A 17,109-nucleotide genomic window follows, 5' to 3' on the forward strand; every position below is an offset into this window, starting at 1 on the left:
CAGGCTGGAGTGCAGTGGAGTGATCTCGGCTCACTGCAACCTCCGCATCCCAGGTTCAAGCTATTCTCCTGCCTCAGCCTCCCGAGTAGCTGAGATTACAGGTGCCTGCCACTACGCTCGGCTAATTTTTTGTATTTTTAGTAGAGACGGGGTTTCACCATGTTGGCCAGGCTGGTCTCGAACTCCTGACCTTGTGATTTGCCTGCCTCAGCCTCCCAAAGTGCTGGGATTACAGGCGTGGGCCACCACGCCCAGCTGCTTCTTTCTTTTCTATTTACAGTCTACTGTATCGCCTTTTGCCCCCAGTAACATGATCCACAATAGTAGTTCTCAACCAAGGTATATTAGTCAGGATTCTCCAGAAAAAGAAAGAAACAACAGGTAGAACTGAGAGAGAGAAAAAGAGATTGATTGATTATAAGGAATAGGTTCATGCAATTATGGAGGCTGAGAAGTCCCAAGATCTGCAGTTGGGAGGCTGAGAGACTGGGGAGTCAGTGATGTTCCAGTCTGAATTTGAAGACCTGGAGAGCTTATGGCATAAGTTCCAGTCCAAAAGCTGGCAGGCTTGAAAATCAAGAAGAGCTGATGCTTCCATTTGGGTCCAAAGGGAGGAAAAAACCGATAATTGCAGCTCAAGCAGTCAGGCCAGAGAAAGTCTTTTTTTATTCAATTCTGGCCTTCAACTGATGGAATGAGAGCCACCCACAACAGGGAGGGTGATCTTCTTTACTCAGTCTACTGATTCAGATTTTATCTCCCTCCAGAACACCCTCACGGACACACCCAGAATAATGTTTGACTAACTATTGGGGCACCCCATGGCCCAGTCATTTGGACACACAAAATTAAACATTACGCAGGGCTATCCCCCCACCATAGAGACATTTGACGATGTGGAGATGTTTTTGGTTGTCACAGTTGGGTGGGCGATGAGGGAGGCTGCTGCTGGCATCTAGTAGGTGGAGTCCAGGGATGCTGCTAAACATCTCAGTGCAGAGGACAGCTCCCACAATACAGAATATGTACCTCAAAATGTCATCAGAGCTGAGGTTGACCAACCCTTCTAAGACCTTAAAGTAAGTTTTGTGATGGTTGTCAGGAATAAAAATACAAAGAAACCCAATTTGGGGGATTTCTATTCTAGTCATGTTTAGAGTAAGTATTGGAGTATGAGATGTGTTCAGAATTAAATTCTATTTGTATTATCCTTGATCCCAGCTTTTAAAAGATAAAAATGTGATTATTAAAAATCAAAGATGTATTAATCAGCAAGACAGTTTTGAATCTATTCATATAATGTTTGAACTAAATAATTGTGTCTCCAAAGAGGTCTCTTCGTGAAATTGAGATTGTAGGTTATAATTTCTGTAAATTTTTAATCTGGCCAAAAGGTGGCACCAGTGTACCTTTAAAAAAATGTTCATTATACTTGAATTCAGCATTACTATTAATAGTAAATATTATTTAGGGCTTAGCTACTTTTGGATCATGCTTTATAGAGTCAAGACTAATGAGAATTTTCTTAAAATTTCATAAGGTACTGCAATATCTTGACATCCCTCTTTAATCAAGATGCCTCTGATTTACATGTACATATCTCAGCAGATAACTTTTTAAAATATCACATTATTGTGATACATTGAGCATTTCTGAAGATTTTTCCAAGTCATTAACTGTGAGGTCTTGGAATTTGGGCTCTTTCAATCAGGCATCACACTCAGTTTTTGGTGTTCTGCCTGGTCAAGACATAGATTGAAGGACATTTGAGTAAATACGCCCCCTTGCTTCTTTCTTGCCTTTTGTTCATTTTTTGTACATCCACAATCTATGAGGTAGGCCAGTATGTTACCTACTGAAATTTACTTTCTTTTCCATCTGTGGTTCAACAACTGACTTTCTTCTGTCATACTTTCCAACCCATTCCATTCTGAAAAAGCTAAGAGTTTTCTTACCTTCAACTCTTCTCACCTTCCAATACTAAGTGAATACAGCCTGCCTTCCCCTTAATTTCTGATTACAATATTATTCTCATCATCCTAGGACTTTGTACCTAATCACCAGTTGCTTCTCCTAAGTTTATTTTACAGCTGATAAGCCAACTTGGAAAATGAGCCCACTCTCCCTCAGATACATTCTCTTCCACTGTTTATAAAAGTTTGAAACCTTTTTCATTGAAACAATTTGGTGATATTATATCAAAATAATAAAGTATTAAGCTACTGGAACACCATGGAGTCCTTTCATGTCAAACATCTGAAGGAATGACAGTCCTCCAAGAGAGATGCTCTGTACAACTGGTGTGTCCCCACTGTCCTGGAAACAGGAGAGGCTTGTGCCAGGAGGGAGGCTGGAGAAGACGGCTCTCACCCACTGTGGTCGTCATCCCTTGTCTGGTCTGTGTTATTAACAAGTTTCAGGAGGCTCCGTGTCAGATTTTTGTGCATCCAGCAGGCCTTTGAGGAACGAGATCTTGTGCATTTAGCACTGCCACATTTTTTCTGTAGTGGAAGCCATGTGAAACTTAGTCCAAACCATATGCAGGTAATTAAAAAAAAATTTTTTTGAACTGGCATTTATGGTAACTACCATATAGGGAGGAAAACCTGAAGAACCTGGAGTGGTTCTGTAGAAAGTGAAGTCACACCTGTTACTTTTTGAAGGTGAAAACACATTTGCAAAGGCAAGGGAAGAGGTTTTAAAATGCAGATGAAAGATTTGAGGGGAGTGAATCTCAACAGTGTTCCTAGCTGACCACTTCTCATTTCCCAACATTGCTCTTTTTTCACATGTGTGCTGTCTGGTGGTGTGAGCTCAGTGGTTTCTGTCCTCTATATCACAATATTTTAAAGTCTATGAGGAAAGACATATAAAGGGAAGAGTCCTTTTTTTTAAATCTTAAATATCTCCTATTTCACTATTAACATACCACAGTTTTGCTGCTCTCTCAAACTGGTGGCTACGCTCAGAGCCACCATGATGGCCATGCAGACAATGCACAACACAGTGCTAGGGGGTGCCTCAACTGAATGAAGGCTTCTCCCAGAGTTGTGCTGTGCCAGTGGCACAGCTGTGCATGACAGCCTTGCCTTTCCTTATCCTGGTTTAAACATTGGGTTTAAGAAGCCCTTATTTTGAATTTCTGTAGCAAGTAGCAGTTTTCACTGATATAGTCAGGATTAAACTAAGATAGACAAGTGGTATAGAAATCAGAATAAGATTTAAAATTACCCCTAGGTGACACAACTAATGTCTTGGTCAAAATTGGTAGAACTTGTATTAAAAGGGTGGATTTTGCTGTATGTAAATTATACCTTAATGAGAAAAAGATTCATACCCCTCAGAAAAATATGAGTCTTAAAGTTTGATGAACCCTAATGATTATCATTATTCACTGTTAATCCTTCAGGAAAAACACAACAGCCAGATACTGAGGGTTTTTAAAAGAATTCTAAACAAATTCACCCTGAAAGAGGACAATTACTGATAAGGCTATTTAGGGTACATTTGGATAAAAGATCAAAAACTGAGGTTGACTTTTTTTTACCTGAATTGAGTCGTGACCAATTGTTTTGGCATTTTCTGCATCTCAGCCATATAAAGTACAAGGCAGTTCTAACTTAGTCATTCTGTCAGGAGGATAGAAATACTCTAGTTTTGAGCTGGGTGCGGTGGCTCACGCCTGTAATCCCAGCACTTTGGAAGGCTGAGGCAGGCGAATCACAAGGTCAGGTGTTCGAGACCAGCCTGGCCAACATGGTGAAACCCCATCTCTCCTAAAAAGAGAAAAAAATTAGCCGGGCATAGTGGCGGGCGCCTGTAATCTCAGCTACTCGGCAGGCTGAGGCAAGAGAATAGCTTGAACCCGGGATGCGGAGGTTGCAGTGAGCCGAGATCACTCCAGTGCGCTCTAGCCTGGGCAACAGAATGAGACTTCGTCTCAAAAAAAACAAACAAACAAAAAACAAAAAAACAAATACTCTAGTTTTGGAAGACCTGTTTAAACAGAAGTGATATTCTAAAGTTCTTACGCTGCAAATGGCCATTCCATATGGAACCTTTGCGTCGTAATTTATATATATTTGATTAGCAGCACATGCATGCCTGAAGCTGCATTGTGATGCTGATTTCATCACAGATGTGGTACAGAAACCCACTTGTAGCCATACTGAGCAAACCTTCTGTGACCTGTCAGAGTAGGGATTTGGGAATAAAAGGTTCGGGTACAAGTGTAGAAATGACTGCATCTGCTTTGGTGTCACCGTGTGCTCCCTATCTCCCAGGAGTGCAGAAATGGAAGGCCTGGGTCCTAAGACCACAAGTACAGCTGTGAAAAGTGTATAATCCGTCTCCCATAGTAGCACTGTTAGATGAAGGCCAAAAGTTCTTTTTGAGTTTCACCACAAAGCAAGTGGTGGGGAAAGTGCATCTAGTCTTGCTAATGTCCTGAAACTGCTGGACACTGCTCCCATTGTTATGATAGGCTGGAGTTTACGGAGACAATTTTATGGCTGGGAGTTTCCCAGGCTCGGCGCCACACCATCCTCTCCTCACCTAGGTTTCCCTTCACTGCTCATTGTGCCCACACCCAGTTTTGCAGAGGATTTTCTGTGAATGTGTAGTGCACAAACACGCATACTCTCTTTCCTAAGCTCGGGAACTTAACCCCCAGTAAGCTTAAGCTTTCAGGAAGGAAGGAAGAAAGAAAAGTAGGTACAAAAGGGTTGGGGACTCCAGACATCAGCATTAAAGGTAGGTCTAAAAAGGGATTAGCAGAATTGCCTGTGAGGACAACTTTTGTGAAGTGTAGTGTATCTCTTTTTTTTTTTTTAAACCAAGAAGATATTTAATAAAACTTTTTTTTGAGACAGTCTCTCACTTTGTCACCCAGGCTGGAGTGCAGTGGCATGATCTCAGCTCACTGCAAGCTCCACCTCCCAGGTTCACGCCATTCTCCTGCCTCAGCCTCCCCAGTAGCTGGGACTACAGGTGTCCGCCACCACGCCCGGCTAATTTTTTGTATTTTTAGTAGAGACGGGGTTTCACCATGTTAGCCAGGATGGTCTCGATCCCCTGACCTTGTGATCTGCCTGCCTCAGCCTCCCAAAGTGCTGGGATTACAGGTGTGAGCCACCGTGCCCGGCCATAAAACTTAAAAATCCTGCAAAATGTGAAATATTAGCTACCCTATTACAGTGTTTGTACATAAGAAGACATTTTGCTTTGAAGCCAGATTTAGTTTTAGGACTTTTAAGGTACTATCAAGTTTTAAATTGGTCCCAAGATTTGGAAAGTACAGTCCTTCCTAGAGCCTGATTGTTATCATTGGGCTGTGGTTATGAAAAGATAGGGTGTTAACATTACCAGAATGAAATCAGTGCCTTAGTAAACACAGAACTTTTTAAACACCCACCTTTAGTACGTACCATCTGAATAATTCTAGCATTTTCACATTGATTAGTCATTTGAAAAATCATAAAGATTATTAACAATTCATAGGTTAATGCAGAAAATGAGTATATCAAGAGATGAAAACAGTGTGCTTTTGTCAAATTCACAAATGTCATCAAATTCAGAACTGCCCTTTTGGCTGAATTAGTTCAACATTGTAAGTGTTTATATTTCTCTTGCTGAAGGACTGTTTTAGGAGTGTTGTTGTAAAATCTCTGTCCAATTCCCAATTAGCAGAGTAGAACTTTTGGTAGTGTGAACTCAGTAGTTCCATCAATGTGATCTTTATAGTTATAGGAAGTGAACATAGTTTGCCCACAGTTCTTTTAAAAGATCTGAATAAACATGAGTCAATATAACATTTATTCTGTATTAATAATCAGTACATAAATTAATTCAACTTGAAACCTTTTTTCTACAGAGTATTATTTAATATTATCATCTGATCCACAGTAATTTAGTACTAATTTTAATGAGAAAAAATGAAACTTTTCATAATAGCTCATCCACTTAACATTTTTACAAAGAACTGCTATAAATATGTAACACTATGCAGGCTTTTTTCTACACCTAGTCACAAATCAAAATAAGCATACTGTTTATTTAAAAACGGAATACTTTCAAACTGCTGCTGTATTCAGATCACCACCTTCCCCACACCAAAATTAATTGTTCTATCTGTGTACTCCCCTCTATGCCACTCATGTTGCAGCATTATCCATGGCCCTTTGCCTTAACCCAACCTGGTTTCTGTTGTCACTGCTCCCTAGGTTGAGCTCTTGGACAGCAGGGAGCCTGTCCCCCTTATCAAATAGTGTTAGGTATGAGTTATGCCTAATACGTGTGTTGAATCAAATTGAATTTAATTAGGACACCTGAATTTTATGTAGCTTCCTTCTAATTTTTGTTACTAAGGAGCATTAACAAATTTTCTTTTCAAAAATGTACCGTAAAATATACCATGGATTGAAATTTTGAATTATGTATAAGAGAGTACATGTTACCCAATAAAACATCATAGGAATTTGAACCTAAAGAACTCTAAATCTTAAATGAGGATTTTTTTTTAAATGCACAAATGGCAGGCAGAAAAATCAAACCCTGCTATATTGAGTATCAGATGAAATTAGAAAGTAGACTACATATTTCAATAAAGTTGACATTAAAAGGATCTTTTCAAACAGTGGGATTCTAAAGCCTAACAATTATTTTTAAAATTCTGTTGTAAACCTCTAAAAACATTCTTAAATATAAAAAATAAGGCAACTTGCAGTTAGAAATTTATGGATGAAGTTAATGCTGGATTGCATACAGAAGCCAAATTTGGTGCCCTCATGATCCATATCTTTAATACCTTTAGCAAGCCTGTTCACATATACTGGTGAAATAACAATCTCTCAGAAGTAAATAAAAGAGATTCTAAGACTCCGCTAAGTAGTAGACCAAGTAAGATCATCACAAACTTCATGCTATCAAATACATTACCTTGAAGGAAAATTATGCAGACAGCTTTTCTGAACAACTCCATTTGTGCCACATGCTTATTATTCTTTGAGGTGGAGGAGGTGGCAGGGAACATAATTTCTGTTTGAAAGTTCTTTTGTTTTCTGCTACCTTTACTTAAATGTTACCGGGTACTATTTTTATATCCTATAAAGTGCTTTGAAAAAATGTTAAGTGAATAGTGCTACATAAAATAGAGGAGGATTTTCACATTCTCTGGGTTGTAAGAAGCAAAGTGATAATACTTGAGTCTTAAAAGAGGAATGATAATATGCTGAAAAAGTTAACAAGTAGCCAATAATCCCCCTCCCCAACCCCCAACCCTGCAAAATGCTGGGTTCAAAGAGAAACTGAATTTTGGCTAATAAATAAATATTCATTAAAAGCAGAATTTATACCACAAAAATGTAAATGAAAATTCATGTGGTGTTCCTAATAATTATTTTAATGTCGTTAAGTGGACATGAATTGAACCAGAACCTATTTATATTCACTTAATGTTTGCATATAAGGTCAAATTGCTTAAATACTATTACAAGAAAAATATTTTACGACTTTGAAGCCATCTGATTTCTGCATATTCCTATAACAATAAAACAATTTGAATCACCTTAGAATTCACTGTAATAGGATTTGACCATGTAGCACATATAATCAGATTGAGACCAGTTAATTTCTGAATTCCTTTTTCTAACTGAAATCCTACTTAATTCAACAGATATTCTCAATAGAAAAACAGAAGCCACTTAAGAATGAATGCAAGTGAAATATACATCTCATCATAAAAACAATCAATACATTCTAACCAAAAATATATATCAAACCACAGTGAAAAAAGTAAAAACCTAGTATTAGATAAAATTTTACTTTCTTAACCAAAAAATTCATTACACATATTTACCATTTATTTTTTTTTTAAATCCCCCAAAATATTTCCAATAATTGGTAAGTACTATACTTTTTGCTTGTTCATGAGATTACTAAACATTTACAATGCAAGTGTATTGGCTTGGAGGCATCCTTGCAGTAAATGAGGGCAGGATTCTTCAATACACAGTAAAATGCACCAACCTTAGTCAGGTTTTTAAAATTGTTCACTTTTAAATGTGATAGCTGGTAGCTGTCCAAGTCCATTAGCACCACATATAGTGAGTTAAAGAGTGTTTTCAGAGAAGATGACTTCGTCTTTTTTTTTTTTAATGTTTAAAAGTTGTACAATTAAAAGAAATTGACTTCTTGGGTCATGTGTTTTGAATGACACTTTTCATCTTGCTAGGGATTCCCCCCCCCCCCAGATTATAAGCGTGAAGGTAGGAAAATCTGGGGGAAATATTTTTGTACTTCAGCAAAGAATCTTGCTAATAATATCCATGATTTGGTTCAATTTCAAAGTCAGATTAGTTTCTTTTGTTAGAGGTCTCAATATGTATTTACAGAAAGAAATGAAGATGATTCTGTAGGACAAAGTAGCAAATACTTTCTATATGCAATCCATACACAATGCAAGAATTCACCCAGATCATTTAAAATAATCTAATGTGCATTATTTCCTCCAAGTGGAGCTCTTGAACAAATACCTTACATCTCATACTTCATCTTTATTACTTCATCTGTTTCAAGTAGTAACACAATCACTCAATTTACACAATGGGGGAATACACACTTTGAATCCTAACCTGTGAGGTAGGGAAGTGCATTGTGGTATTATGGCCATTTCACACAAGGAAAGACTGAAATAGGATTACTTTTTCAAAAAATATGGCAATCATTGATGAGATCAGATGCTTCCCTTTCAATATGTAAATAAAAATGCAAATAAGCCCTTCTCATTTTTGTAAAGTATATCTGGATTGAAAATAGTGATGAAAGCCGGGCGCGGTGGCTCAAGCCTGTAATCCCAGCACTTTAGGAGGCCAAGGCGGGAGAATCACGAGGTCAGGAGATCAAGACCATCCTGGCTAACACAGTGAAACCCCGTCTGTATACTAAAAATACAAAAAATTAGCCGAGCGTTGTAGTGGGCGCTTGTAGTCCCAGCTACTTGGGAGGCTGAGGCAGAAGAATGGTGTGAACCTGGGAGGCGGAGCTTGCAGTGAGCCAAGATCGCGCCATTGCACTCCAGCCTGGGCGACACAGTGAGACTCCGTCTCAAAAAAAAAAAAAAAATAGTGATGAAAAAGTTAACTTTCAATATTCATGTAAAATGCTTTTTACTGGTCTCTCTCAACACACAGACATGAAGGAATACTGACATTTAAATTATAATGTGCTTTAGCAATAACTTTTCACTTTCTATTCACCCACATTCATGGCTCATTTTTGGCCGAGAATAAATAATGTTTGCATTAGATTATTAGGATTTTCCAGGATCATTACTGCCAGGCTGGCTTTGAATATACTCTCCCCTCTTTGGAGAGAGGTTGATGAATATGGCTCTTAAAGAAGTAATTCTGCAAGATGAATCCTATATTATCTGTGATAATTTACTGGGGAATTTTCCCTTCTCCTGGATGAAGAATAATATTCCCCTTGTTTTGTTTTTGCTGTTTCATTTTTTAACTTTTCACAGATAAATCCATGCAAAAGTGGATATATACAGATCTGTTGAGGCAGAAAGAAGAGTGGGGGAAAAACCCACTCCCTGTTTCTACACTTTTGCACTTAGTAACAATTTGCCTGATTGAAGGATTTGTGAATGGTTCTCCTTTTTTTTTGAGATGGAGTCTCGCTGTGTTGCCCAGACTGGAGTGCAGTGGTGCAATCTTGGCTCCCTGCAACCTCCACCTCTCGGGTTCAAGCAATTCTCCTGCCTCAGACTCCCAAGTAGCTGGGATTACAGGCGTGCACCACCACGCCCGGCTAACTTTTGTATTTTCAGTAGAGACGGGGTTTCACCACATTGGCCAGGCTGGTCTCGAACTCCTGACCTTAGCTGATCCACCCGCCTTGGCCTCCCAAAGTGCTGGGATTATAGGCGTGAGCTACCGCGCCTGGCCAAATAGCGCTTATAAGAGACTTAAGACTAGAAAACCACTCACGTTTAATTTTAATATGCGTATTCTGCACACTATCTGCTGAAACTGGGAAAATGCCATGTATTTTTTGAGTTAAGCCTACTGCTTAGGAATGTAACAATTACAAATCACATTCACAAAAGTAGCTCACCTTATTCACCATTTTAAACAACATATATGTGCACTGTAAAAAATAAGTTTTTAAAAACTCAGTGTGATGTTAGCCTATACACAGAGCTGAGTTATCAAAAGGAAACCAGACTTTGTTATATCAGAGGTCATTAAAAAGCTTATGGCATACCATAAGTGCTCAATAAATACATCTTCCTCCCCCAAAGCACTCCAATCTCCATATGCCGTTTTAGCAAATCCCTGTATGTTATGTCACTTTACACTGCAATCTGTGCTGACTTCCTCCAGTCCAGAAGTGACTGCATTTCAGTGGTAGAGTTTTATAAACTTGACTTAATCTTTAGCACTTCTGCGCTGGAATTGTACCTTTTAAGTTCTAGAGATGATAAGTCTCCCATTTGTTACTGAGTAAGAAATGCCACAAATGTATAAAAGAATTCTTCATTAAGCTTGTTTTTTCTGCCATGACTCTGGAGAGTAAGTCACTGTAGAAGATTGTTTATTTTATTATCATCAGAGGCCATTTCATTAACCAGCTGTTCTATTGACAATTGAATAGCATTCTTGACGAGAGAAGAGGCTGTTTCAATTAAGAGCGTTTCATATTGTTCTGAAGTTCTATCCTGAAAACCATTATCATTAGCAAAAACCCCTACTTGCTCATTTTCAGTTGAAATTAAGATTTGTTTAGGGACATTTTTAGATTTCTTAACATCAAATTCACTGATTTCAGTGTCTGTAATAATAATAGCAATTGGCTCCATTCTTTTGCTTTCTTCTGATTTGGATTTCTCTTCAGTGATCCCATTTTCTTTAAAATCTGATTCTTGGCTCAATTCAGTATCTTTTGGCTTAGTTTCTTCAGCTACAATCTCTCTACTTTCATAGTCTTTCCCATTTGGTGCACTTTCTAGGATACTGTTACTGGCTTCTTCCACAATTTGTTGATCTGGGATTGCAGGTAAAGGAGGAACATCAGAAAGTACTGGTTGCTGATGGTCTGTTTCTGCAGTTTCAGGTGGGCTTGCTTGCTGGGGTTGAACATCTTGTTTTTCCTTGATCGTTTCAATTTCTTCAAGGATTAGAGTTCCTGTTTGAATAGCAGAATGCCCATTATCTAATCCAAGTTCTACTGAAATCACTTTCTCTCCAGAAGTTATGCTATTGCTCACATTTGATTCACAGACTTCATCACCATCTTTCCGTGAGATGCCTTCACTTAGATCCTGGGTTGACTTAGCCTTTGTTGCCTGATCATTCAATGGGGTCTGTGTTTGTATATCCAAAATTTCAGCTTCTTCCTGGACTTTGATGCTGCAGTCTGAGTCTTCTATAATTTTGGAATGATTACTCCTTTTTGGCCCTCTTGGGAATTTTATGCAGGGAATCTTAAGTCTAGATTTTGCCTTTTTCTTAGAAAGATCAGCATCCTCAGCATTTATTGCAGGTTGCATTTCAGCCTCCAATGGCTTTTGCTGCTTTGAAGACTCTGACCTTTTCCTGCGTGTTACAAGATGTTTGAGTGAGGCCCAGGCCCCCCGTGGGGGCTCTGGCTGATCAGAAGCTCCTGCTTCTTGTGGACACTTCCTTGCCACATCAGCAGCTTCAGAGCCAGCTTTGGGCTTCAGTGCTTTAGCTGCTTTCTTTCTTCTCTTGAAGCAAAGCATGGATGCCTTTTCCTTCTGCCTTTCAGCCCCAGGACTACCTTCTGCTGATCTCTTCTCATCCTTGTTTTCTACATGAATTTCTGAAACTGTGGTTTCCATTTTTACACTGCACTCTTATTCTCTAGAAAATTATATTCTCTCTTCCTTAGCAGCCTTTTGTGACAAAAAGATGGGCAAAAATGTCACACTAGGTAAAATTTCTTCCAGGCATATTCATACCTTTCATCTTACTCCATACAGTTGTTTTAGGTGATTTCTCTAGTATAGAAATGCCCAGTTTCTCTATGGCTTGTAATTTCTCTCTTTAATTTCTTCATGAAAGCCCTTTTTTGGATAAATTTTTGCTTTATTTAAAGATCAACCTGATGAGAGAAAAGAAAGGGGTATTTTATTGCACTATGAGCCTATTATTTTCTATGGAAACTATTTCAGCTGAATGTATAAGATTCTACCAGGCATATTTTCCATATAATAATGAAATGACCGGAGAATAAACATTGGGGTTTACTTTGGCCCTATTAAAGAGTTCAGTGTGATTCTATTTTGTTTTATCCTCCTTGTTGAAACTTCATTTTGGATTACCCTGCAAGTCTGATAATATCAGTTCTTTAGTTGTGTTGTCTGTGTGAATTGCTTATGACTCTAAAGTGCAAGTTAAGCAAACAACAAGAACAAAAAATGAAGTGCAGGATGAAAAGCAAGCTAATGTAATCTTTATCACACTCAATAAATAATTTTAAAGCTGCAAAGGACTTCAGAGATTATTTGAGATTACTCAAATCCAGCCAGATGACAAAACTGAACTCCAGAGGGGAGCAGTTGTCTTGTAAAAGCCATGCAGCTAGATAAGGTCATAGCCAGAGTTAAAACTAGAGACTTTGACTCTCTAGTTTTACCATTATAACATAAGGTTTCTGTTCTAAAAATGTATGTTCCATCAAGGAAGTGCTACTTTTCATACATATTCTTAGGAAAATGTAGCTTTACTGTCATTTCCCACTCTTAAATTAGTTGTATAATTTTGACATTTTCATTTAAGTACTGTATCTGCTGTATCACATGTTTCCACCATAATCTGCACATAGTTGGAGGTCAGTAAGAGTAGTAATAGCTGACATTTATTGAGCAATTCTTGGGTATTAGGCAGTGCACGCACTTTTACATACATCTCTAATCCTCACCACAATATTACAAAGATGGTGGCATCACCATCTACAGATGAAGCAATTTGGCTGAGATTACGGCAGAGCTGTAACAGAACTCAGATTAAACACAAGATTGCTTCGTCAGAAAATGAATTGTTTGGGGATACTAATCTGCAGTATTTCATTAGTAAAAAAATTTAAAAATTGATTAATGGTCATTTAACCATAAGGCACTTATCAACTCATAATTGAACCAAGAGTAGACTGAGTTCTTGTTATTTGAAAACCAAGCTTTTGAAATTCTTTAATTTTTTTGGTTCAGGAACTAATTTAAAAGCCAAAGATAAGTTGACAAACTATGCAATTGGCAAACTGTTAGATAATATAAAGGTGTATTGAAAATTTAATCCTCAGAATGGTATGATGGCACCAAAGAATGGAAATAGGAGGTGATTAACAAAGATCCTATGAATTTTAGTGGGTGGATGCCCTAAAATAAGCAAACGGACTCATTCTTTATATTGTTTTTATGTAAATCCTTCACTGAAGTTTCATTTGGGTAACCCATAATTTTATGAACTGTAGAAGGAACTGGAACCCTGAAAATCAGTTTATGATCTAAGTAAATATTCTCTTAGGTTGGGTATTTCATACTGTATGCCTCTAACAGAAAGATAAAGTCATTCTAGAACAAAGACGGAACTAAAATATGAACATTTGACAGTGTTTCTCCTCACGTTTATAATGTTTCAGTGAACATTAGAACCTCAGCTGATAACTGTTTAAATCTTCTCACCTCTTGTGAGTTTTCAGCACCTGAGCATTTTTGTTAAGCAGAGGCTGTATTACCACATAATAGAAATATTGAAATGAGATGTTTAGGAGTCTATCATTGGAAACTAACCTGGATTGTGCAAAGACAATGGTTTGAGAAGCTCACTTGAATTCATCTCACATACTAGAAATAAAACGAATACCCAAACAGAAACTTAACTGAGGAAGGAAAATAATGCAGTCTGTAGACAATAAAACTTTGCAGAATGTCACTGCAAATGATTCGCTCTTAACCAGCAAGGGTAGCTTTATCGCCTCAGGAAATCTTAAAGTCCTTGTGCTCATTTCCTGATAGAATTGCAAGTCTCGTGTCACAGAAAACACCCCCTTTCCTTTTTCCCTTGAGCAGCAAAGAGCAGCCACTACCCGAGGAAAGCAATGCATCTTTCCCAGCACCAGATATGGACCACGAAGCTTCCTCCTGGAGGAAGGAATCTCGAATTCTGGCTTGACGCCCCTTATGGCAGGAGACAGAGCACAGGATAAAGTACTCAAAAAGGAAAATGCCGGGGGCGTGGAACAGATAACCCAGCTTCAAGCTGTCTGCAGAATTATAATGTAATGGCCAGAAACCCAAAATCACATTTCCCAAAGAAGGATAAAGAAGGAAAAAGGCCACCGTCAACCCATGCTTCTAAGACAAGCTGTAACGCGAAGGGGATAGGTGGGCAGACCTGATGAGGGTCGCCCTGGCCGCGGATTCCTGCGGACAAGCGACCTCCCGCGTTCTTACTCCCAGCACCTCAGGGGGCTCGGATCCCCCGTGTCCAGTGGGCACCTCTTGCCCACTCCGCGGTCCGCGGACCCGACGTTGCCCCCGACCCTCCTCCCCCGCAGGCTCCCTGCCCTGCCTTTACTCACGTAGGGCGTCGGGGTCCTTGGCCAACACTGCTCCGGAGGTGGCGGCGCGCTCGCGGGGCCGGGCGCCCAGGCCTCCAGGGAGCCGCGGTCGCACCCAGAGCAAGGCGCCCTCTGCAGAGCCCGCCGCCGGGTGCGCCCTCTCCCCATCGCGCGGGGACAGACAGCCCGCAGCGCCAATGCGAGCGGAGCGGGCGGGCAGGGGCGGGGCGACCGCGGGAGGCGCGGGGCGGCGCGGGCGCGGGGACCCACCTGCAGCAGCAGCCTGCCTGCCCCGGGGAAGCCCATCGTGCTCCGCCCAGGCGCCAATCTCCACTGCCAGACCACGTCAGCTCCGAGGCGGGGACCGCGAGAGAGCCAGCCGGAAGGTTCGGGGGCGGGGCGGGGAAGGCCGGGGGGACCAGGGCAATGAACCCCGCGTTTTCTGAGACGCTAAATAGTGAGGTCCGGTTTCAAATTATGGACAGTCCCATTACACATCTCCTCTCCTCCCCCTCAGAATATTTAAAGACAAGGCAGACATCGCATTTTAAAAGCAGGATTCAAAACTGTGCATAGAATAGCGAGGTCAGTTTGAAGCGAAAATTACATATATAAATGGAAACAGAAAGAAACCCGACTTTCTCAGGAGTGGCTTGAGTGTAAGGAGATCAGTGGTTCATCGCCAAACAGGCCCTCAAATCTTTGTCTCCCAGTGGGAAGCAGGTGGAGGTGATTCGTGCAGAACTTTGGCCTGCAGGAGCAGCTGCATCTCTATGCAGACAAGGTGAGAAAGGCACAGGAACCCAGCTCCATCCATCTTATACCTTACATAGTTCAAAAATAAGTTGAGGTAGCTTACAAGTTATCCATGATTCCCTTCAGGACATTCCCTATGAGGGCATTCCTGGGAACTCCAGCTGTAAAATCTAGTAGGATCCATCACAATCCCAGCCTCCTCCTCTGGCTCCCACAGCATAGCATCCAGATGAAGAACCTGGTAAGGTGGAGTGAAGAACTGAAAAGCAGCCGCGTTCATCTCCTTTCTTCAACAGGATCACGATCTTAGGGAGTGTAAATGTCAGGTGTCCATTTTTGTATGTTTTTCCGGAAATGTTTTATATTTGTAAGATTCTGTAGCTTCCACAGAGGCTTATCAAGGAAAGAACTCTTGGGACACAAAAGCAAAGCCAAATATAAGCTGTCAAGATCTTAAAATTACAGATAAAAGAGGCAAGAGTTGTAAAACAGGAAAATCCATAAGCATCTAGTTTATTTGTAATTAAGAATTCAGGGCTGGGCACAGTGGCTCACACCTGTAATCCCAGCACTTTGGGAGGCCAAGGCAGGAGGATGGCTTGAGTCCAACAGTTTGAGACCAGCCTGGGCAACATAGGGAGACAAAAAAACTTAAAAAATTAGCTGGGCATGGTGGTGCACGTATAGTCCCAGTTACTCAGGAGCTCAGGAGGCTGAGAAGGGAGGATCACTTGGGCCCAGAAGGTCAAGGCTGCTGTGAGCCACTGTTGCACCACTGCACACCAGCCTGGGCAACAAAGTGAGACCCTGCCTCAAAAAAATAAAAAATTCAATCAGCCTTGTTCACTCAGCAAACACGTCTATTGAAATGGTCTTCTTATCTCTCTATGGGTTGCTAGCGCTGCTTTTTGCCAGTTTTGAACTTTAAGCCAAAAGAAATCCATTACACTCATAAGCAATTGAGAACTATTCCTATTGAGAGCCACGGTTTCTCAAAACTAGCAGACCTGGGAGTTTGCAAGAGTTTCAGGCAAAAAGTAAGATGAGCTTATTTAGGTGAAGACAGGGTAGAATAGCTGCCTTATTTTTATTTGAGACAGGGTCTTGCCCAGGCTGGAGTGCAGTGGTACAATCCCTGGCTCAAGCAATCCTCCCACCTCAGCCTCCCATGCAGCTGGGACCACAGGTATGCGACCACGTGCCCAGGTTCTTCTTTTTTTTTTGTAGAGATGGCGTCTCCCTATGTTGCCCAGGCTGGTCTTGAACTCCTGAGCTCAAGCGATCCTCCTGCCTTGACCTCCTAAAGTGCTAGGATTACAAGTGTGAGCCACCATGCCCGGCCTTCACTTGCCTTTCTTTTAAACAAAATTAGTAAAAGGGAACTGAAAGGCAGTTTGAGGTGAGAGGTGAATTTAGTATTTGAAGGGCAAATTCGGACAGACTTCCTTAAGGTATATTACAAACAAGTCATCCCTGACCTCCACCAACACACATACACAGAGTCACTCACACAGAGTATAGTACTATAAATAACATAGTGCACCATGGTTTTTCTTTAGGATATGACTAGAACTCAATGCCATATCTGTGTGTGTGTGTTTAATGTATCCAGTACCTCATGCATGAAAGAAACCTGTCATTCCTGAATTCAGGTAAGTGACAACGAAGGCTGTTTAAGCTATTACCCGTATCATTGTCTACTACCCCATTAGTAGCTTTTCATTATATAACAGGAAATAGGCTATAAATGTATTTCTCCAATCCGAT

General features: G+C 40.3%; 2 protein-coding genes across 2 annotated transcripts in view; one reads left to right on the forward strand and one right to left on the reverse strand.

Annotated features, from left to right (window-relative positions):
• ZBTB25 (zinc finger and BTB domain containing 25) overlaps positions 1-17,109 on the forward strand; it is a 60,210-nt gene that overhangs the window by 26,982 nt on the left and 16,119 nt on the right. The gene's annotated exons all lie outside the window — the stretch shown is intronic.
• On the reverse strand, positions 5,798-14,916 carry AKAP5 (A-kinase anchoring protein 5). Its single transcript, XM_055289130.2, has 2 exons — positions 14,608-14,916; positions 5,798-12,129 (listed from the first exon to the last, which is right to left on the reverse strand). Exon 2 carries the CDS (start codon positions 11,864-11,866, stop codon positions 10,583-10,585), a length of 1,284 nt encoding a protein of 427 aa, XP_055145105.1. The 5' UTR covers positions 11,867-12,129; positions 14,608-14,916; the 3' UTR covers positions 5,798-10,582.

Source organism: Symphalangus syndactylus, chromosome 8 (genome assembly GCF_028878055.3).
Source record: "Symphalangus syndactylus isolate Jambi chromosome 8, NHGRI_mSymSyn1-v2.1_pri, whole genome shotgun sequence".
NCBI classification, from domain to species: Eukaryota; Metazoa; Chordata; class Mammalia; order Primates; family Hylobatidae; genus Symphalangus; species Symphalangus syndactylus.

Coding starts and splice junctions, on each gene's coding strand:
- AKAP5 (XM_055289130.2), bottom strand. CDS start 11,866: ATGGAAACCACAGTTTCAGAAATTCATGTAGAAAACAAGGATGAGAAG.